Raw genomic sequence first — 23,762 nt, 5'->3', positions numbered from 1 at the left:
TTTATTCACGACGTATTCGGCCATAAGGCGACGGCATATACTATATTATTATATTGTTAATAGATTTGTTGACGTCTGGGGCGGTGTTTCTCATGATTCCCCCGAGTCTAGCGGGAAAATCAGAAAAATACTTGGTTTTGCTATTAAATTGATTAGGTTTTCCGTTGATCCGTTTTACTTTTTGCCGGAGAACATCCCCGGGGTCGGCGAGGTCTACCGGTAATTAACTTAACGCTTCACCGTGTATATACAACAATATAACGCCTCAGATTTTCGTAGGACAGAGTACCTGTATTTATTTAGTTTTTCTCTTCACCTGGATATAATAAAAAAACGCTAACGCTAACGTGCCGGATAAAAACGCTTCCGGTTAGTGTATAAGCGATGAAAAATGAAAATCGACATCGTACAGGTAATACCTGTACTCGCAAAATGAACACAATATGTAAACAGAACAATAGGTTTATGTATATATATTTTTTTAATTCTAGCGAAGAAACGTTTATTTTTACAGCTTTAATCAGCTACTGGTAAGAAAGGTACAGAAACAACGTTGTGTAAAATCAAAAGAAGCGTTAAAGGGAATCGGTATTTTTTTTTTCTTTTTTGTTAATTGCTAAGCGCTACCCCGTCAAGAAGTGTGTCTTCGGGCAACACCGTTCCTTTTTTTTTTTTTTTAATTGCGTTTTAAATAACGCCCGCGAATAATAACGTCATTAAGACAAAACACGAAATCCGCAAACGTCTGTGTCAATTGTTGTTATTATTATTACTGTAAAAAAAACTAAAAAAAAATCAAAGCGCCGCATCGGTTGTAGTAAAAAAATATTTATAAATATATAACAAAACTGTTTTAACGACCATAGTCAAAGTCCTTTTCGAACGGGGTTTTTTTTTTTGTACATTTCATTTATTACGAGAATCCTACATGTCTCCTGGGAAACCTCGGCTGTGATGTAATCTATATGATAATACACGGGGCATTCCAGTAGTATAATATCGCAGCCGTTTGTATATTATGAAAGTTTCAGTCGTCCCTGTCGCGTTTGTAATCTCCATTTCGGCACACGACCCTCAGACGGGCACGGACCCCATATGTATATATGTTCCTTTTGTCGCCTCTCTCTGTACGCCACAGCCGCCGTTAAAAATAAGCGATGACTGATCGGAGTAGGTGATTCACGCACACCTTCATATTAATCGAAGAATTTATATTTTTATATGTATATATATATTGAAGGGGGAGAAGACGTAGAGAGAGAGTGAGAGACTCTCGACGGGGTGACAGCTTTGCGGGCAATAATAATCATTCTGGAAAAATAGGGGACGGCCAACAACAATCGGCGTTTTCTAAGAGAGAGCTAAAGAAGGGGGCCGATGTGTATGTGATGAAGAAACGATATTATTATTATTATGTGCGGTCGTCACATGTGCGATTATGGGCGGTGGGTACCACTTTGTAAGGGCGGAGTGATTCACCGGAAATCGCCGCCGTGAGTAACGGTCAAAACAACATCCATCATTGGAATCGTCGAATCACTTTGGTTTGTTTGAACGCCGCAATTACATATTAGTTATTGCCATTGATATTTTTTTTCTAGTACTTATTTTAATTCACATTATTTTAACCCGTTCCTTAGCACGGATTGGTTAAAATCTGAATCCCAAACAGAACCTCATCGTTGATCCTACCATATTACATTCATATCTGTCTATCAAACTATTTTGTGATCAATGTTGGCTTTGGGTACTGTACAAAAAGCTCTACCCCTAAAAAACGTTGATTAGGTTTGTTTCTGATAAGCACTTGAAATATTGCGGTGATAGCCAATTCAGAATATTTCAAACTAAATTCAAAGACATATTGCATATTTTATCATAAATAACTATAATGTAGATTGAATTAACATTAGAAATCATATTAAATACATTTTAATGCTGTAGTTAATAAAGGTTTTACTAATTATTTAATATTTGCTCGGATCACTTAATTCAGGGCTCATCGTTGGCGATGAGCAGATGGGTTTTATTGATACTGCCTAGTCACTTTTGGGGATCTTATTTTGTCGTTTAGGAATTAGACATTTCGCGTGGCAGTTTTATTAAAGATATTCGATTAACGATAAAAATTTTGATTATAATGACACTACGTCGGTAAAGCAAAGAAGGAACTCCGGAGAAATTACTGTAGCTTGACTGAGCACTACAAGTAGTAACTAGTGAAGTATTACAATATTATTGCAACTGCACTATATCACACTCGCTGGGTTCGTAATGACCGAAAGAAAACATGGGTTACACGGAGCGGCTATAATACAGCTTGGACAAATTACAATATAGGTTTATTTATTACCTATAAATCGAGTACGACGTTATGATTTACGGCCGGTTTATTACTGCGTTAATCAGATAATGTGTCAAGTAAGAAACTATACTATGTTAAAACGCCAGCGATAGTTTTCGTCCGCCGAGCAAACCCATAATTATTCTCTGGCTAATCCGCTTTGCGTTACACAACACAGCGACAGGTTGTCGGATATTAATCGGCCATGTGTCGGACACGGGCAATTAACTTTAGTGTGTGCTACTCGTCCGACAGAAATTAAACGTTATCAATAGCCAACTACAACAATGCTGAAAATCCGTGCCTGAAAATTGAGATTGTATTTTTTATTAGATGCAAAGTAAAATACACCTGCGTGTGGTCACCCTGTATTATACTTTGATTTCAACCTTTAATGTTAACTTTTTTACGGTTCTTTTAAACCCGTCCGGGACGTCCGTCCGGCTAACGTATATATGTATACTTTGTAAATCCTCTTATGGACCTACACACGAGTAACCGACGAGTGTTTTGGGGTAAAAAAAAAAAGAGCTTAGATTACATGTCTTACGCCGTGTGAAGTGAAAATTACAAGCGACACCCGCCAGACGGATTTCAGCACCGTTGTCGCATTAAAAATGCATTGTTCTAGTGAAAACTTAAAGAAAAATATAAAAAACAAAGTACCGAAAAGTGTAGGGTTCGCGCGAGCAGCTTTCGCGGTATTGCCTCGGTCGTACATACATATATTATATAACATGTAATAAGATTGAAAATACATTTTGTTGTTTACCTATAATATTATATAGACCGTGCCGGAGTAGAGTATACAAAAATAATACATAAGCTAGCACGTGGTACATATACTCGATTTGGTTTTCCACTGAGCTGAAACATGTGTTATTAAAAAAACCTATTTTACAACCGCGACACGGTGCGATTATTAAGTTGTCAGCGGCAATCTTATTATCATTATAAGTATAATAATATTTCATAACAATGGTGTCTGCCCGACGATTACCGGTCACCGGCACCACACTAAAGATAATAATATGCTCTACCGAGGGTCGAAAGAATGCGTTTGTCGATTCCAAATTTTTCGTCATCCACAAACCGCACCCCTTTACCGTACCTAATACCTATAGTACCTAACCTGTGTCGTTGTTCCAAGAGGGTCGTCTATTGTTTAAAACGATTCTTCACGTACCGCGGCGGGTTGGTTTGTGTGTAGGAAATAAAAGAAAACAACAGCAAGAAGAAGAAGATGCACCTAGCTATGCGAGAAATATGATTATTTATGCGCAACACGTGATCTAGCTGGGCGACGCTGCTAATGGATCCACAAAAGTGACTAATGTACGTGAAACCGACTGGCTTCGAGGGTCACGCTGGTACCCCTTTCCAAAGTCAGAATATATATATAAATCTGTCCTCGTGCGTCGGTTAAACTATATGTAATTTTTCATGCACGTGTATAATATGATGCGGGTAGACTTTTTTACTTTAATAGCGGTTTTTAATGAAAACAATTTTCACGCTTTAAGGGCACGCCGCCCTCCGGAGGAGGTTGACATAGTTTAGTGACTTCAAGAGCGGCGTTCCCCCAGCTTTGCTTTGAGAGTAGTAACTCTGGAATACCCGCCGTCGATACACGGTTGTGCGCGGTAGGTGTTTTAATGTGTAAATATTATAAAAAGCGACTTGCACGGACGATAACAACAGAGCTGAGCGAGCCACGAATTCTAAACTTTGCTCGGCGTTAAAGTGGAAAAGTTGTAGAGCGATACAATGTATATATATAGATGTTTTCCATGTCAACGGTTCAGTTATTTTCATCTACTTTGAGTTACACGCGGCTAACAAGAGCAAGAAAAAAAATATATAATAATAATGATCACACGCCCAAGAGTAGTCTTATTTTCCACGTTCGCTGTAACTATACTGTTGAACTACCACGTTAGTCTTTTAATGGTATTTTAATAGTTATTTTATTGTAATTTAAGTCGGAAATAACGACGGACGCTGAGAACTATTTCCGCATTCCCGCGTCTACAGGCAAATTTCATCTGTTTTAAATGATCCATTAAAATATTTATAAAAGCTACACCTCGAATAACTGGCGCGGTTCTTGTACAATTTCCCAGTCGTTATTATTGTTAAAAAATGTAATTAAATTAAAAAACAAATTTTCGTATTGTATTATTATTTTTTTGTTCTGAACTTAAATTGAATGTTAACGCATACATTTTATTGACTTTTAAAATTGAGAATAATGTACTAACAATTTTGACTGGTTGATGAGACCAGTTTTGGACGACTTTTTTAAAAGTTAGGGCGGGAGGGGAAGTGCGCGCAGATAAAAATACTACTACACTCCACTTTTCTTCCTGCCCTAAACTTGAAACTTCAAAAATAGTTGTCCGAAACTGGTTATCGAACAGTCAAAATGTTTAGTACCTACATTATTCTCAATTTAAAAAGTCAATGAAACGTAGGTATGCGTTACCATTAAAAACTTAAAAGTTGCTATCAAAATAACTAAGTTGGGAGGGGGGTAAAAATATAGACAACGCGCGTTCTGTTTAATACTGAGATCAGTGATAGTATAAATAGTATAAATAAAAAACAAGTACTTATTAACTGGTACTTGGAATTTTTGTGAATTCCAACTGTTTACTCGAACGAGCCGTTGTTCATGTCTAATCAAATCGCACGAGTGTCCCGTTTCCTTCATCAGCCGCTATTTAGTATCTATACAGGGTTGTAAATGTGACATCGAAGTCGTTAAACATTTGTAAAGTAAAAAAAAAACTACTCGACACCGTGTATACAGTGTGTACGGACACGGGTGACATGATTTTGACAACTTGCCCCGAAAACGTGTGATTGGGCTCATTTTTCCCCAATCTAATGACGGTTTTCCCAAAACGACACTTAAGGTTTTTTCGCCGTTATTTTATTTTTTTTCGGTCAGTCCCCTTCGCTCGAAAACCATATGCGTAACCATAGAGAGAGGTGACGTCAGCGCCGGCGGTGTTCCGGCATCCCCTGCGACAGTAGCAATAATTGTAAAGCCAGACGATAAATTAAATCCGGGTGATCCGTGTAATCATAGTCGCCTATACTACACCCTTATACTTACACGCACACACGGGGAAGGGGTGGGGGTGCATGCCGTTGCGCGTTTTGTTTTCGGGGGGAGGTGTAATATTTTTACTTGCACCACCCCCGCGATTGGAAGGGTTTACCACTGAGTCACCGGCCGCATGCCGACGGCCTCCTCCATGCGGTGTATATATGTTTATTTAAAGAACCCAGAAGAACAATACACCCCCCTCCACCCCCACCCCCTTATGCGTACTACAACCACTGACCCTTTTTTCGAACGTCACTAAATTGCAATATTAAAATGCAAACATACCCCTATACATACTACACCGTGTTGTTATGCGTGTATATGTTGTCAATGCGTATCAACATTAATTTTCTTTCATAATTCATCGGCTGCAGTTGTGTCTGTATTTATATTATAATATAGCTGTGCAGTCATGCGATGCTTTCCTTTATGATAATATTGCGCACGTTGTACTACTATACGACCGGGCCTCGTCGACGAAGGGATTGGTTTGATTACATCATACTAAATTATTTTGCGCACGGCTCTAGTAAAATTATTACTAGAGGAGGTGTTCGTGTATTGAACGATTAGGTTATAAATATCATACGAACATAGTGCAAATGTATGCCACAGGCTACAAATAAATAAACGTTATTATAAATCTACAGCAAAACATTTATTTTCTCGATTCTCAATTGATTGTTTGCAAGTCAGATGTTTTTTGATTTCCAGAGTATTTGCTTGGATTGCAAAAATTCAATCACACTACTAATTTTCACACACACGTTCAGCGCGCGGTTTGCATATTTGCGTTACTCTATTTTTTAACGTTGTTGTTATTCCAGTACGGTTTTATCGTAAAGAATTTTTTAAACGCGTGGGTTCGTTTGTTTGGTTTAAAAAAAACGATGATCTGTACAAAACGGAAAAATATTTATTCCGTGTGAAAGTGACTATTGGCGTGCACTTGGAATTCCTTTAAAAAAAAAAAGTGGTCGTTATTATAATTTATACATTTAAATGGAATCGAAGGGCTCAGCCTTTATGCCCCATAAAGTATTGTTTTATATTATATTTCTGTTAGTCTAAATATCGAATTACAAATTCAAACGGTTTAAGAGAAATACTATTTTTTCCCACTTGTTCCATTTGTTTTTGTCTTTTTAAATAGCTAAAATGTTAAAATGTTGATATCATAACGCTGATATAGTGACAAATATTTGGCGCAATTTATTAGTAAAAAAAAAATCAATACAATATGTTATTAATTATAAAAAAATAAAACGAAATTTTCGACATTAATTTAATTTTGATACGGGTAGCGTCAACTCGCTAATAGTTCTATTGAATAAGTCACCGAATCTGATAATATTTCATGTGTGCAGGTACAAATACATACTTCTGTTCGCATTGAAAACAGGATGATTAATGATTTTCCAACTGTTAACAGCTGGTAAATATAAGAATTATTTTATTTTCTCAAGCCTTCTGATGTACATAATATTAAGGAATAGATTAGGTGTTTTACTACCACGTATGGGGGAGGGGTGAGGTAAACACTGGAACGTTTGGCAGTCGCAAAATATAATATTTTCAACGGAACGGCGGGCGTTCGACGATGAACGTGGTTCCATTGAGTAGATGATAAAAGAAACGATGGAAAATAAAAACGTACTCGAGCGTGGTACACACAAACGATTTGCGTTTTGTCCCGAATGTGTGTATCGCGTTACGCCCATCACTTGTCTTCAACGGCGCCCGGACTTTACGGGGTGTGAAAAGAAATAACCTGTGCACCGTAAGGAGGACCGGCCCGTGAATGTGTTGTTTGTGTGCGGGCAACGTCTAGGTTTTGTCACCCGATAGAAAACACGTGTAGAGTAAAGAGAAGACGTACAAAAGGAACGCCATATACCACCGCGTTGGGATTCCATTAAGAAGGCGCCAAGGGTCTTTGCCGAACCCTCTAATGGCTCGACCGCCGTCGCCTCCGCCGCAGCTACAATTTTTTTTTTCCATTCCTCTCGGTGTAAAGTGAATAGTAACAATACAATCCGAAAGATGTATTTTAAGTGTTTTCTCGTTATTATTGTTTTATTTTTATATATACATAACAATTAGACGTCGAAGCGCCGCCGTCGTCCGACTCTGACTCTGATAATATTATAATGGAACTGTGTTAGCCTAGGTCGTGGCGCTGATATACTGATAGCGACTGCCGGCCACACACGTACATAAGCATTACGCTTGTCAAACCCTTTTTCTTATATATTATATATATATATACAGTGTCTCGGTTTTTGCGACAACTTGACACAATGACACACGAAGCTCGGGGACTTGGGGCTAACACTCGTCGACCGACCTGCTTGGTCGTTAGTTTTTTTTTTTTTAATAAAAAATATAAATTTTTTACCCTATATTGTTTACACGGGCCGTTATACGGTTGAAACGTGAGCGCGTTTCATTTCCGGCAATCCTATCCGTCACACTGTTGCTATACACGCTGTCGCATATAATATGGAAATTCCGGACCATTGCCCATCACTATTGCTATTGGTTTTCACCCCCGGGTGCCTTGGCCCTCCGGCCGACGTGGGGTTCTTGTATCAATTTTCCGGAAGCACTTTTGCCCGTATGACTCATTGGGAAATCGGGGAAAGCCCTCCTGTGTTCGACGATGACGACTGGTATAATCAAGAAGAAAGTGTATATACACTCACACACACATTATTATACATATCTGATCCCTTGGCGAGGGTCCTACCGGAATCAACAGTTACTCGATTAATGTGCGTGTGCACACGGGGGCAATCATTCACACCCCAAAAGAGCTGCGCGAGGTTCTCAGGGAATACGAACTCGTTGTACGACGAAAACGGCACACAATTCTTGGTGTACCGAAATAAAAAAAAATAAAAAGATGTTTGTGTTTAATGTCCAGGAACGTAAAGGGGGAGTCGCTGGGCAAAACCTATAAATGAAAAAAGTACATTAATAAACACCGTTGGAATAGCGGTCTTCTTGAATTGTATTTTTTCTATACAATTATAATTTTTTTTTCCGATAATTATTTTGTTTAGCAAAAATTTCAAAATATGTGACTAAAAAGTTTTTCAGCTGAGTCTGCAACCACGAAAGAGCATTTTCATGTCTCGTTGAAGTACCAAATAAATGTATAGTAGTGGTGGAGTTATAGTATATTAACAAGCAGTTAGTATCTAAGGTGGCTAGTAAACATATCAAGTTTCTGGCTAATATTTTAGTGTTTCCATAATATCTGGCCTTAAACAATTCATAGAGAATTTGGGCCCTTAAACTATTTTGAATTTATCATTTAGTTCTAATTTGAACGTTGAACGTACAACATATCTCTTATCAGATAATAGCGTAACGGTTTTTTGGTAAAACTTTTTTCGGTTATGTGTCAGAGCTAGTGGTCAATGGTCGAAGCCTGACCCCGGGCGACCCCTTGATGTAACAGCTGTTCTAGGACAGTCAACAACAAACTATTACAGCATCAACTTTAGTTTGCTCGTTATTCGGATCACGTGATATCACAAGGCTATATAATATATCGTTGGACAATTAAAATGGCATCCGGACGTTACAAGTTAGGCGCGCCGAGCAAAACTCTTTCGGTCCATTAATATTTGATGCTTCGATTTTTTCGTACATGGCTAAATCATCCCTCCACCGTTTTGCTACCACCTGGCGGTCCGTTTAGCGTTTTCCCAAGCACACTACACCCAATCGAACGTCCAACCATTCAGAAACCATCTCATTAAAACCGTCACCCTTTCACCCGTATCGCCAACATGATATTCTACATAATGGGCCATTCGATTTGCATGCTCGGGCGTAATATTATGGATATATATTTTTATATTATTACCGTACATTTATTTTTATTAACTACAAATGTCATTAAACGTGGAAATAAAAAACGGACGACCTCAGTGGTGTATTCCGTGTCGACCGGCAGTATTGCCCGTGACAGATCCGTCGGGGACTTGTCTTCTTTAACGACAACGTCTCTTCGTTGATAATAAACGCGCGGTTTTACTTAGCGGCATTTAATTTGTATAATTCCAAACACTCTAATTAACCCTTACAATACACAACAAAGGGAGGCGGCGTTTGGGTTATTAAAAACGAACCCTTTATCATCGCAAATCTACGGGTCGGTTATCTGCTAATTAACAACTTCCGCAATGGACATGACGTCTGCCCGGCTCCTGTCTTATACATAAAACCATCATCCGAATAATAGCTTTTTCATCGCAATCTTAACAATAGAGGCATCTTAGCGTTTATCATGTATTAGTTAAATTTCTGTTCTGTGATACTGTTTTTGTCAATCCGTTTGTTCGAATTGAGTTCAACGGATTCACAAATGAAGACAACCGAAACATTACCCAATCATCTTAAACCGTGTGCCCAATAGGTATATTATGTGTTAGTGTGATGAGGCTGTACCTTTGTCGATTACACAGTCCGCACAATATTGTGACTAAGTATTGTTATATGTCTCTTTTGGGCCGACCAAATTAACTTGCCGAGACAATGCGGTTTTTGTAGGAAATTAATCCGTCTGCGGGTCCATTTAAGAGTTAAGACGCCATTTACAAAAGGCGTTACGTGATAAGAATGACAGGCCATTGTCCAGGCAAATGGGTTTTAATCCGGTCACGTAAAAATAAAAACCTTATATTTTTATTTTTTTCCCGCTTGTCCTTATCGCAGACGAAAATTTCGTTTTGATTGCTCTGTACCGCGTACGCATTTTGCATTCACAGCTATTCTCTACCCAAGTCTTTTACCGAGTCCAGACGCACACGGGCACGACCTTAGCGCATTTTCTCTCAGTTTTCCATTTCTTATTTCTCGATTGAATATTTTGCGCATTCTGTCCGGTCGCTGCAGTCCGTACCGGTCTGCCGCCCATATAATATCATACCTATTCATATATACAGGGTGGTTCATCAAAGGACAAGACACACATAAAATAAAATGTCTTCAAAGAGAAAACTACAAAACAGTGATTATATTAGGATAAAATGAGCGTGTCGTCCATAATGAATCACCCTGTAATGTCATTACATTCCACTTGAGTTGGCCGACGATGAAAACCACCACTCGATTATATTGTTATTGAACATGCCGGCGACAAATTAGCGTCCACGCATGTTTTGTCGTCAATTTAAAACGTATTAACTTTACGAACCGACCCGAGGAAGAGGATCTATATAATATTATATGTATGTGAGAAAATTGACACGACGTTGTTGGAGATGATAATATTATGTCGTCGGAGGTCGCCAGCAACAAAAAAAAAAAACAGGACGGTCCGTGGCTTAGCGCAATAACCGAGGATTAAAAACATATTATTTAAATGCCCGCGTTTGGTCTAACACTTTCTTATTTTACACACACACATGTACAACACACATTCGATCAGTAGTAAAAAAAAAAAAAAACGTTTCTGTTTTCTAATATTTTTACGAGAAAAACACTTTAATAACTATGTACGATGTAACTACGATATACCTAGTAAAGGTAATACAAAATATTTAAGTAATATAGTTACATTTTTAAAAATACTTTAACTGCCTATTTAAATATTTTCAAAAAACTTTGTTGTGTCTCAACGCAGTTATTTCTGTTTGGATTAATATAAAAAATGTAAAAAAAAAAATGAAAATTTACCAAACCAATTATTAAGGGTGTAGCATAACATATTAGTAACTGTTAAAATTAAATTATGTCGTTTGTTTAAAATACCAACAATAAGAGTATAATATAAACGATTATCAGTATTTTGTATATGTAATAATACACTTGTAGTGTCGTCGTTACCTTATAAAAATGTAACAACGTTATAATAGGTTTAGGGACATTATTGGTTATCAATTTTTTACAAACTTGCAATATTTGTAATTACTTATAATACAACTGTAGCATCATTTTTTTTTTTAGTGATTTGCCCACCCCTGGGCAGTGGTAACCCAACCGAAAAAGAAGAGAGAGTGTGGACGTTATAAACAAAGCCATAGGAATGTGTGAATAGTAGAATAATAAAGGATCGTGATGTGAGGATTAGGATGGCCGAGCTCACTCGTACGGAAATAAGGCAAAGAAAAATACTGAAGATTATAATAGTACGTGTTAAAATTGTATTATGTTAAGTAAAAAGAGTTAAACCCGTTTTTGTTTTTTTATTTCAAACGTTTTCCCGTTGCGGAAGATATTATGCTACAATTGTAATAAATAATATAAAATGCACACTGAGGACACACACGGTTAAAGCACACGAATGAATTAAATTCCGGGGGCGAGACAAAAGAATAATCATAATTGTAAACTAAAAAAAAAACTTGAACAATAATTATTATATTATCTCGATAGCGGACAAAGGGCTGGCAATTGCTAATGTCATACAGACTATAGGTACTATTTACACAATATGGCGATGGTCCGGGACATTGTTTAGTAAGTCTAACCGATTAGACGGATGTCCAAAGTTCCCTATACTACTACACCTACCACCTAACTACCTCCGCTATGGAGTGCCGACAATTATTGTTATTATTATTACTATATGAATACTATCGTTATTGTTAATATCCGCTTAATTGTGTGCTCGAGCACACGGGCAATACCACCTTCTTCTTTTATTAACGCGTCTCGTCCCGGCGTGTTGCCGCCGTACCGAACTCCCACAGGACTCTGTCGCCGGGAATAAAATTCGATTCAAAACGGTAACACGGGCGACGGCAGCAGGGTTTTCTCTCTCTTACTCTCGCTTTTTTTTTCCCCCCATTCCGTTCCCGGTCGGTGCATTATCATAATGTGAACGTATATAATTAGTTTACACGAGCCGAGTCGGCGACTATAAAATAGTATACATAAATACGGCCGATTTGTGAGATTCGGCGGCAAATTGGGTTTATTCCTTCTATACGCGGGAAGAGAGTTGCCCGGGGCGGCGAAAGTTCTACTTTAAAGTAGAGTACCGGCGCGCGCGTTCGAGGGGCGAATAAGTTAGTGTCAACACGTCTGCTTTTGTACGCTGTTGGTGTAGGCCGAGAAGGGGAAAGGGAGGGTACACCGAGGAGAGGGGGGACAAAGGATGAAAGGCTCGTCCGTTTAGCCAGCCAAAAGAGAGCGAACGGTTTTTTTTTGCTTCTTTTAAACACCTTCGAGGGTTAACTTTCACTTTTACTTTTTACCTATTTTTTTTTTTTTTTTTTGGAACTCTTGCCGCGCTTTTGACGTGACAAGCCTATCGAACACATGTCGAAGCACACGTCCAAGTTTTCCCGGACTTTTCCCTATAGACAACGGCCAAAGGTTTGACCGTTCGGTTAAGTTTTCATTTCTATATTTACATTCTTTGACTTTGGCATATACCTACGTACCATGTCTACGTCGATGTGTCGACAAGTATACATATAGTATAGGCTTCGGTAAATATTTGTTGTGTTTTACGCGAGAACGGATTTCGATTAGAACGAGGTTTGGTATAGTTTTCCGGGAAAAACATATTTGTCACAAATCCTTCGGATAAAAAACATTATTTTCCATCAAACCGTCGACGGCACGGTTCGTCTTGGTTTATAGCTGTTTAGCTTACTGAGAACACCCAAGCCGCCTACGTTTTCATATGAATAGTTATTATTATTATAGTATACGCGTTTGTCGTGCTCAGGGTCAAAGACATTCTCATTACCGTAAATAAATAATACGCATGATCGTCCAATAACTGTCACACGATAAAAATCGGTAGATATTTCCTCTTGTCGTATCGAAGACAGATGTAAGTAAGTAAATAGAAAGGCCAATCTACCTATATTAAGTATATAATGACCGATACGAGTAACCAACAATGAAACGACCATGACATCACAGAAAGCATAAACGATTATTAGTTAGAACGTGCGCGTTCGGAAAATATGACTTGAAGAGACGGTTAGGCACAGTCAGAAGCGTACCTATACATCTATTATTGAATTCTGAAGTATTATAAATTATAATTTAATATTATATAGTATTGTGTTGCCACGAAGCTAGCTACAATGTCTTTTCCCAATACCGTTGATTTTAAAATCAATGCTAACATGCAATATACGCGTTATATTGTACAAATAACAAACCTACGATGATACATTCAATGAATAACAATATTATGTATTGTTTAGATTCAACCAGATGATGATATCCGGATATTGCATTAGTATATGTTGTTTGAATTAATTTCACAAGGTGTACCTACCCATTGGAATGTCATGGTGTGGACACGAAGGTTATGAAAATATCTGAATCATTTACTATACTCTGTTCAGGATAAGAACAGAGTGTAGTTGTTGTCACACATACAGAGAACGAATTAAAGATTTTATTTGCTTTATCGCCATAGATAAGTAAATTTTCAAATAATTGTACCCTAACGTTAACAAAATACAAATTTGCCATACCAGGTGGACTGCCTGTAATCATAATTCGATTTCATTCGTTGTACAAACGGTAATTATTTCTTAATATACTTTTTGGTTTTTTTTTAAGAAGAAAAAGGGTTGTGTGTATTTTGTTTTCTGATTGCTCCTTTTTTTTTGTATGGGATTTTCGTTCGGCTCATGTGGGGGGATTCGGACGTCCTGGAATTAATGAGTCCCGTCGGATGCCCGGAAGACGGAAGGATGAATGCCTGCCCGCGGGTAATTAATCAGCGAACGAGGACCGACCGGCGGCGTGCAGAGGATATACAGATACACATATACCGTATACACGCATAATCCGATTTCACGGACGAAATATCAATAACCAGCCGGGATCCGCGGTAGTGTAATCAGCGGTCGCACAGAAATTCCCTGCATATACCTCAATATACCATCGAGTCCCCTATCGTTTTGCGGTTGATCATTTGTTGAGTAAAACCAAACGAGACAACGTTTTGTTTTGATTTTTATCCACACCGAGCCCCCGAGTACAATATCTCTAGACCCGCAAGGTATCGTATCGATTTAAACATATTAAAGGGTAACAAAATTAAATTTGCTTCCTTCTACGATTTGTGATCTAAGTATATATAAAGTTGTACACCTAAGATACAAGAAAGAAAATAATATTTTTTTATACTTACAGTCTGGACAGCTGAGGGTTGTTGGAGAACGCCAAATCGGGTACTTCCTTGAGCTGGTTTCCATTTAACCGTCTGCAAAAAAAACATTTAAGTTAAACCATGACCGAGTTATCACTACATTTCCGGTATAAAGCTGCGCCATAATATGATGTAGACTTTATATAGCTATTTCGTGTCACCGGTAGTATGACTGATGTCTTCGGCGAGTGTATCGATCACGGTGATATTTTATGAATATTCAAACTCTGTTATGTATACATACATACATATAACGATCATAATAATATTAATATATGCGTTCCACGTTTGTGCGACGTCATTCGCAGTCGGTCAATTTTTATTGTTATATAATACATACCCATATATATATATATATATATATATGATTGAAACGGTTTTCCCGTCGGTTAATGTATCAAAGTCGACGTTGACCAATTGCGGACAATATACAGACCGCGTGTGCAGACAACTCATATTTTTTGAGGGGGGCAGGGGATGAGGGGTGAGGAGGGTATAACACATTTTTGGCCAAAAACAACGGTCGACCGGGAGACCTAACTATTAATCACCGACGTGTCAGATTTCAGCGGTTGTTTTACCCCGAAATACCAATATATAACATCATATTATATTGACCCCGCGACTTTATTGAACCTAAGGCTTTATTCGCCCGGGGAACGTGTGTGTATGTTATAGTGATGACAATATTTTCTTCTTGTGGTGGAAATTAGAGTATAGCATAAGCAATATACCGGCCGCGTACGGATCACGTGCCGCAATTATTATTGTCATTAAAAATAGAGGGTGCAAAAGTAGTCGAGTAAATCGACAACAACAAGAAATACGATTGCTGTATGGTACTGAATACCGCGTGTGTGTGTGTGTGTACACACTTTAGGGCAGCCACCGGTCTTCCGGCTGTTTTTGAATTTGTATTGCCGCCAAGGAGTACCTGAAGTGTTTGAATAATATTGTAAATTATCATTTCAACGCGGTGAAACCGAGATTTCGCCAAGACGGAATCCAAGGTCGGAGATAGAGAAAAAAAATTACGGACAAATCGACAACCGACGGCGATAGATGACATTATAATATTATAACGTGGAATGAATAAATAATTGTCGGCTGTTGGACTGGTCGCATAAATTTCTGTGTCGCCCTCTGCGGATGCTCGCAGATTCCCCGAGACAGCCGTGTTGAGTCCTTCTTTATGTTACAGATATATATAAAGTATAAACGCGCTGTACCGCACACCTTTTTCATTTTTTTTTTACATACTCGCGTTTGCCTTTCTCGCGCAATTAAAACGTACAAGCCGCCCACTCGTGTGTATTTCACTATACTACACATATATTATAATATTATACTCAAACCCACTTTATCGGTCTTGAGTATTGTACCTGTAGGTATTCCGTATTAACTATTAACTGTAAACTTGTATTGTTGATCGTTGCTATAGTAGTACCAACCCAGTTTGTTTGAAGTCGGTCGTCTGGCCCGTAATTTAAATCAACTTGGATGATTAATAAACTTAATTACTGTACTTACCTAACATACTTTCTAGGTGCGCATATGGATGTTTTTTCATTAGACAGCAAACTTTTAAAAGCCTTTCTCTGTACACAATAAACATAGGAAAATGTATACAAAAATACATTAAAAGTACAAAAGTAACATAATAACATCATATAATTTGTCAGTAGCTCTCCACGACGGGAAAAAAACCTAACAGTAAGGTCAGGTAGTTGGGCGGTAGGTTAAAATGCAATTTTTTTTAAAATTTGATTTTACTTGAAGCTTTTAGTTCATCAACGTTAGTATGCCGCACTATCAATAAAATAAGGACTTACATATCTCAAAAAATGACACATTGATTTTAGTGGTTTCACATCAATTAAATCTGACACATTTAACTAAAACTAAAAGTACAATCAAAGTATATTTGCTTTTTAAATTTGTTCATGCTCTCATAGACGGAGCCTACTCATCGGGTAGAAAATAAACAATTTAGAGAAATACCAAAGTGTCAAGTACCATATTTTTTTAAATAACGGCCTTCTTGTGCACATTTTTTTTCAATTTATTCGAAGAGAAAAATATTCGAGTAAAGAGTAACAAAATGGTCATACTATTCTAGCATAATTCAATACTAAAAACATACAAGCATGCATTCATAGATTTTTGTTTTTATTTTATACGTAATATAAAATATACCTATATATTTGTATATTATATTTATACACAATTATAGTAAAACGAATTACTTGGAAACCGCACTTATTATTTGAATAAAAGATTGGAAACTATTCGAATACTTTTCACTTGAACAATGTATTATCTAGATGAATATTTAGATAAAGTTTTATTTGATTAACGCACAAGTCTGACTTTAAGGTTAATCGCATAAACAAATTGTTGGTTCAAATGATCAAGTATACATATGTTGTGTTTACACTTACTTGATCAGTAATGCTCATTGTATTAAGAAACAATACCACAATGTCAGCCGACCAAAGACTAAAACTCAAAGTCACTTTCATAATGCCTACCAAACGGATTTTTTTTTTTTTAGAAAATGTCTTTATTATATTATATTTACATCTATACAAAATATATGCACAACAGTAAATGGGTGAACAGTAAAAAATGAAAATTAATAATATAGCTTGAATAACATGCAGTAGGGGGGCACCCAATGGAGCTACCTACTTTGAATTTTGAGTTAGTTCACCACACGGATTTAAATTTTCTTTTTTATTTGTAAAGCTTAACACACCTCTATGGAAGCTTATTTTTGTTTGTGTTGTAAACGTTGTTAATTTTTTTCTAGTTTTAACTTATTATGTAATAAAATATAACTAATTTTATAGTCTTCTTTTACCTTCTAAAGATTTGCTTTGTGTTGTGAATTTACACCTTAATTTTCTATTAAAAAAATCAGCATTTAGCCCCAACGAGGAACATTGTAAGGTTTCTTCGTTGCGTCTTTAACACACGATTACGGTGTGGTTGGACTATATTATATTGTGGCAATATTAATTTTGCGAAAAAGTGTCTATGCCGCACGTAACATTTTTTTGCTGACCAAGTTAGACCTTTCTTTAGCGTTTGAAGACTCTTTTTTTTCTCTTGTCGTTTATAGACATATACTGCGGCACTTGTAATGAGTCATTCCGAAACGACTGAATCGATTGTGCGAGAAGAGTGGTCGGCAACGACATCGAGTACTCGGTTGTTGTAACGTGCATTAAACTGGATTCAATCCGATTGAAAGCGTTTCTTTGTTTTACGGTGCGAGCGATTACCCGTGTTCGTGATGCAATCAAATCGGTCTGTCGGTGTATTTATATATATATATTTATAAGTACAGACATAATATAATACACGTACAAGGGCGCCGAGTCCGCGGCATAATGTATAAGGGAATAACACTTAAACGACGAAGCTGGAATTATTTAAGGGCGTTTCTTACGCATTGGGATTATGGGAAACAAATACTTTCTATCGAATTGCAATTCTATAACCGAAAAGGTCCTCGTTTCGCCGAAAGGGTCGGGTCTCGAACGTTTGGCACATCAATACTTAAGACGCTATATATGCGTATACACCGAGTCGGATATAGAAATTGATTTTTTAAAATTATCTTTGCCGCACAGTATTCGCTTGTTTGTAATTGGATATTGCAAAATAATGTCAAATAAAGAAAGAACATCCGGCGAAGGGACGAGAAATTGATGGTTTACACCCTTTGTCGATGTGCTTCCTCGTAAAAAATGAACAATTGGGGAGATAAAATATAAAAAAATCACAAGACAGGATAATATAATTTGTTTTCATTTATACTGTATGTGTACCATAAAGACACTACGGGTTAACAAAACTAAAGTACATCCGTGAAGTTATCAAGTCTGACGTTTAACTCACATAAACTGTCATTAGTTAAAAAAAACATTTATTTATTAATATTTTTTATTTTTGTTTTCTATCTTCGAGGATAAAATATAATATTAAACTTTGATGTTTCCTTCAAACGACCACGGCATAAATTATTAAGAGCCTGATTTGTAGCGCATTGTAGTGTTATGCTTTTAGACCACAGTACTCGTCGAGAGTCGCACAAAAGTAGTTAAGTGGTACTCCGACGAAGACCCGAAGAGATTTCCACAGTGTCTCTTTTAAGTAGCTGGAAATGTGTGTAACCAACAAGTGTTGCGATTTTCAGGACTACTCCGGACACTTAAAATGTGATATAAACTGGTATTGCGCACGTTGTTCAATATTATTATTATCAACTGAACATCTGCGGTCAAACGGCCAATTACCCGTGGTTTTTATGGCTTCTTCGCCCATAAAAACCGCCGGCAGAGGGTGGCAAACAGCTAAGAGGATTATCGTCAACGCCAGTGCCTCCGGCATAGCTCCGTCTTATAGGCCGCATTGCGACAACACCTGGCCGGGCATTCAATTTGCCGGGGAAAACGATAAAAAAAACACGAACAAGAGATAAAAAAAAACAATCAATTAGTCGAAGAGACGGCGGGCCGGATTATATAATATAAATACCTATATAGAACTTAGACATGTATAGGATTTTCGTTGGGATTTATCCGGGCAAGCGATTAATTAGCAATTAGTATTTGTTCGATTCAACGGCAAGTGTGTGTGTGGGATTAAGTCGGAGGAGCTCAACCAAAGACTGGGAAAAGTTGGTCGCACGAAAGCGACGAACAATAAGCTTTTCCGCAATCCGCTTGTACAAAGCGAACTTTTCCGGGGAGGAGATCTCGAGAAAGATACCTAATTAAAACTATAAGCAAATTAATGTTATATTATGTATTGTTTAACGTCGCCGGGCTTACTTACACAATACTAACGACAAAATATGACTTTTCCACGGTCGTTTAGCCGTTCTTATACGGAAAATGAAGTATATGCCAAACAAATTGTTCGACGGCGAAAAATCATCGGTGTTCCAAGACAAATGGACTAGTTGTCTGGTGAACATGATTTACGACCCGACAGTTAATCATATCCCAGAGTCCAAACTCTATTTTCGAATTCATTTATCAAAAAAAAATATGTAAAACAAAACAAAAACTCACAACTGCGCGCAAACGCGTTTTACATTGTTTCGGATTTGCATTAGTCATTTGCAACGAGCGTTTTGTCTTAATAATTTATAAAGGAATTTTTGAAATTTTCCCCTTCACAATTGATGATTTATTTATTCGGTGCCGAAACAAGTAACAAAAAATGATGCTCGGCATCAGACAGAACTGTCTGGCATCTGTGTAGTTGTTACAATTTCGGTATGTCCAAACTTTCAATTCTCTTCGTTTGTAATTAATATTTTCTAAATTTACATCAACAATTATAGGTATTGCAATCGGTCGGTACGGTCGGCAACTACTTACACGAGTTCACCACCCTTTAAAGTCCATACAGCACTGGACGGTAGCAATTGGCTTCGAATCCCAACGGATCACAAATAAATCAATTTCGGCCACTTCCGGTTCCCCGGGGATTAATAGACTATACACTGCTGTAGATATTACATATATCTAATAGTATTATAGAAAAAGGATTCGGATACAATTAACTATTATATGGTTCGTCGGCTTAGCCGTGTTTCCTAGCTGTTGTAGGTACGTTATACCTCATTATATATTGTACTTAGGTACTTTGTACGTTATATTGATTTACGATTTCCAGGCGTTTCTCGTTACCGTTCCGCCATAATATTGTTTTTTTTTTTAAATCCTTTCGCACTGTTCACCGACAATCGATTAGTCGTCGCTTCAAGTTACAACATTGAAATTTCCCTATACCTACGGCCGGTAAAAATGTTAAGAGAACAGCTATTATAATCGAAAAACTTATTTAGAACTGATTAAAAATTAATTACCTGCTGGAAAATCGTTTTGCTTTTCCGTGGGAGTTTTAATTAAAACTAATTCTTCGGCACGGCCGTTCAAAGCAAACTTTAGCCGCTCCAAATAGCAAGTCTCTTGCAAGACGATAGTATAGTATTTTTTTCCCCCATAACATTGGCTGAACATATTATATTATTTTCCCGCTATCTGCTCTCTTGTCGCGGACACCAAAAAGATAAAAAAAAATAGCTGATATTTTTTTTTTACACTCTTAATTGCGGTTTGGAGAGAAATATACCGCAAAAAGCGTTGTAATAGTTATAATGAAAAATTCGCCAGCACATATAATCGACGTCGAGACATCAGATCAAAAACGTTTATAATACTGATTAAAAAAATAAACAATAAAGAAAAATATATATTGTCGTTTTTGTATTAAGATTTGTTTTGCAATATTTTTTATAATTGACATTCCGCAGATTAGTATGACAGATAACATGGTTCAAACTAGTTTATATTATTTATAATTTCTATTATTATTATTGTTGTTGCAAGCAAGAGGGACGCGATTACTATACATCCATCACGTGCAAGTATAGCAACGCTTATGTACGTTATTTTATCTCCCTGATTTTTTTTTTCTTAACACATGAGGGTAAAAATATGTGGTATTATTTTTTCAACGCGTTTTTATGTGTGTTATCCTCGGATCGTTGCGTTCCTGTTTATTTGTCTTGGTTGTCGTTCAGCAGTCGGCACTCACTTAACGCGATTCGTTCGAAAGGACTATATCTGTCTATGTGGGATTTTAAATTTACCTAAAATCAAAGGAACAGTCTGGACCGAAATAGTTTGAACCATATGATATATTACAAATAAACGATACTCAGTATGTTTACAATTGTACTCATGTAGGTACAGCTTTGTTTTTTTTTGGGGGGTGCTAAATTCAACAATTTATAAAAAACCTTGTTTGTAAAATATACAGTATATTTTTGTATGTAGTATCTATATTTTTGTTTATGATAAGATGTAAAAATAGTTTTAATTAATTTACATTATAATTATTGAAAATATTTGGACCAAAATCTGTAAACATATGATATAATTTTCAATCTAGATATCTGTTTAGTATTTTCTATGTATATAATACTTTTACTAAATATTCATGTAAATGTAAATGATTAAATCGTTGGAAAATCCGTTTAAAAGCGTGTTGTTTCAATACAAATGTATTTTATCGTCGTCAAACAATTTAATTACTTGTTTTTTTTTTTTATTAAATTATTATTATATTAGGTGTTAAAATATAATATATTAAACATATATTATGTTTGATTGTTTGATATAAATATTTTAAACGTTTCGGAGGTTGTAACTTGTACTGGTAAAAACTTGTTTTATTGAACGTCGTTTGGATACAGATTAAACTGATACACGTACAATAATAAAATACTAAAACGGCATATAATATAGTTTGTAATGACAAATCCCACGTGTAGTAAAACATAAATTCCGCATTACAGCAATTATTATTATCTCCACGTAGTGCCCGGCAAATTGTACAACGCTATTAGAGCAGTAAAATTTCATAAAATAACTAATCTACGGTTTGCATCACTAAAAGAGTCTGCTCTGCACGTCTGATGGTACGGTTTAATAACCACTAACCTTAATGGCGTCTTGCAGTCTTCAATATTATATATGGCAACCGGTGAAACAGATTTTTTTCTTATTGTGTATAAAACTACTACATTGACGGCGCAGCGTGGTTTATCAATATTTATTATCCTTAATTTTGCACATAAGCTGTTAAGGGGGAACGCGGCGGCCACACCGGGGCTGATAATCCGTCAACAGCCAAAATATAAGTTTACCGTACAAAAGACTCGTGCAAATGACAGCCATTATACCGCTTAAACTTTAAATGTCAAACGACGACGACGGCGGTACACGAAAATCGCAATATTATTAATAATAATAATAGTAGTACGTTATCGGCTTAATAATAATATATGTCGACGGTTTTACACTAAAATGTATATGGATGAACGTTTAATTAGATTATAAGCGGCTTAGTGTAATTTATTGTGTCGAATATTTTTTGTAATTTAAACTAATAGTGCGTGTTATGATTATTTTTTGAAGAAAACTGCGTTCATTTGTTTTAATTTAAAGTTTTTTTTTTTTCGTTTAAAACGTTCAGTGTAGTTCGGCTTACTGGCAAGCCAACCCGGGAGTTTACAGATTACTGAACGTTAATTTAAAAAAATGTACATAACTATAGAAGGGTATGAACGGCGATAAAAAAAAAATATACATTTTTTTGTGAATATTGATGTGTAATGAGAAATATTGAAGTCAAGTAAAAAAAATACATTTAGTTTAATAACTATGAAGTCACATCCACATAGAATAAAGTAAACAAAAACATATTACTAATTGTTTAATACCTAAACAAAGGAATGTTTTTAGGATTTTCCGTTTTCAGGCAAATCATGTTTGCCTTCCTATTACCATGCATGCATATTCATATGGTAAGATTGTAAAAAAGTCATCAAACAATTCTTTAGGCACTTTAGGATTACCTTAATAATTATCTACCAAAAATTCGACTCTGTAACTAGATATTAAAAATGTGTTATCTTCAAAAAATGTATAAAAAAGAACAAGTCAGTATAAGAAATGAATCGAACCACTTATTTATGAATATGTATTAAAAATAAAACACATGAATAATCAAGTATAGACTGCAAAGATAAAAAATATACTGTTACATTTATATACAAATTGGCTGAATTGGCGGAAGTGCCAACCGAACATTTTCTAAGTCAACTAAATTTCAGTCGACTTGCTACTTAAAGCTGAATTTTCAGTCGAAACTACTATTTGTACAGTAAAGTAAACTACACAATTGTGACATTGTGTGTTCGACGAGAGAAGGGAAAAATGTAAGTAGCCAAATAGAGAACAATGTATACAAGCGGTAGGTTGGTAATAGGAAAAATGAGAGACAATAGATTGCTGATTGAGGATTCGGCTGTCCGACAGTAGTAGTGGGGTCGAATAGTATTTATTCGGTTTTTCTTAATCCCGAATGAGATATTTTATTATTTATCTTGGTTAAGGGACTAAACGAAAAAAACAGCACAACAAAACCCGATGGCCCTAAAAACTTAGGCAACGCGCCCGGTCATGCATGGTCGGCGAATCCGGCTATCAACTGCCGGCTCCATTAATAATGTATAACGTCATACTTAACGGGTTTTGGTTTCATCGGTGGCGCCCGGTAGTATATTATTATTA

General features: G+C 36.5%; 1 protein-coding gene across 1 annotated transcript in view; it reads right to left on the bottom strand.

Moving 5' to 3' along the window:
- The window catches only part of LOC126833620 (protein slit), a 107,311-nt gene that overhangs the window by 13,961 nt on the left and 69,588 nt on the right, over window positions 1–23,762 (bottom strand). The window contains exon 4 of the mRNA XM_050565052.1: window positions 14,584–14,655. Within this exon, the coding sequence (XP_050421009.1) occupies window positions 14,584–14,655 (72 nt within the window). The remainder of the gene's footprint in view (window positions 1–14,583; window positions 14,656–23,762) is intronic.

This window comes from Adelges cooleyi, unplaced genomic scaffold, assembly GCF_023614345.1.
Source record: "Adelges cooleyi isolate 19-005CV unplaced genomic scaffold, UGA_ACOO_1.1 ACOO_flye_CR_arks_rails_tigmint_CR_PRNA_2, whole genome shotgun sequence".
NCBI lineage: Eukaryota > Metazoa > Arthropoda > Insecta > Hemiptera > Adelgidae > Adelges > Adelges cooleyi.
The sequence above is the reverse complement of the archived record's forward strand: the minus strand, read 5'-3'. Positions and strand labels throughout refer to the sequence as shown.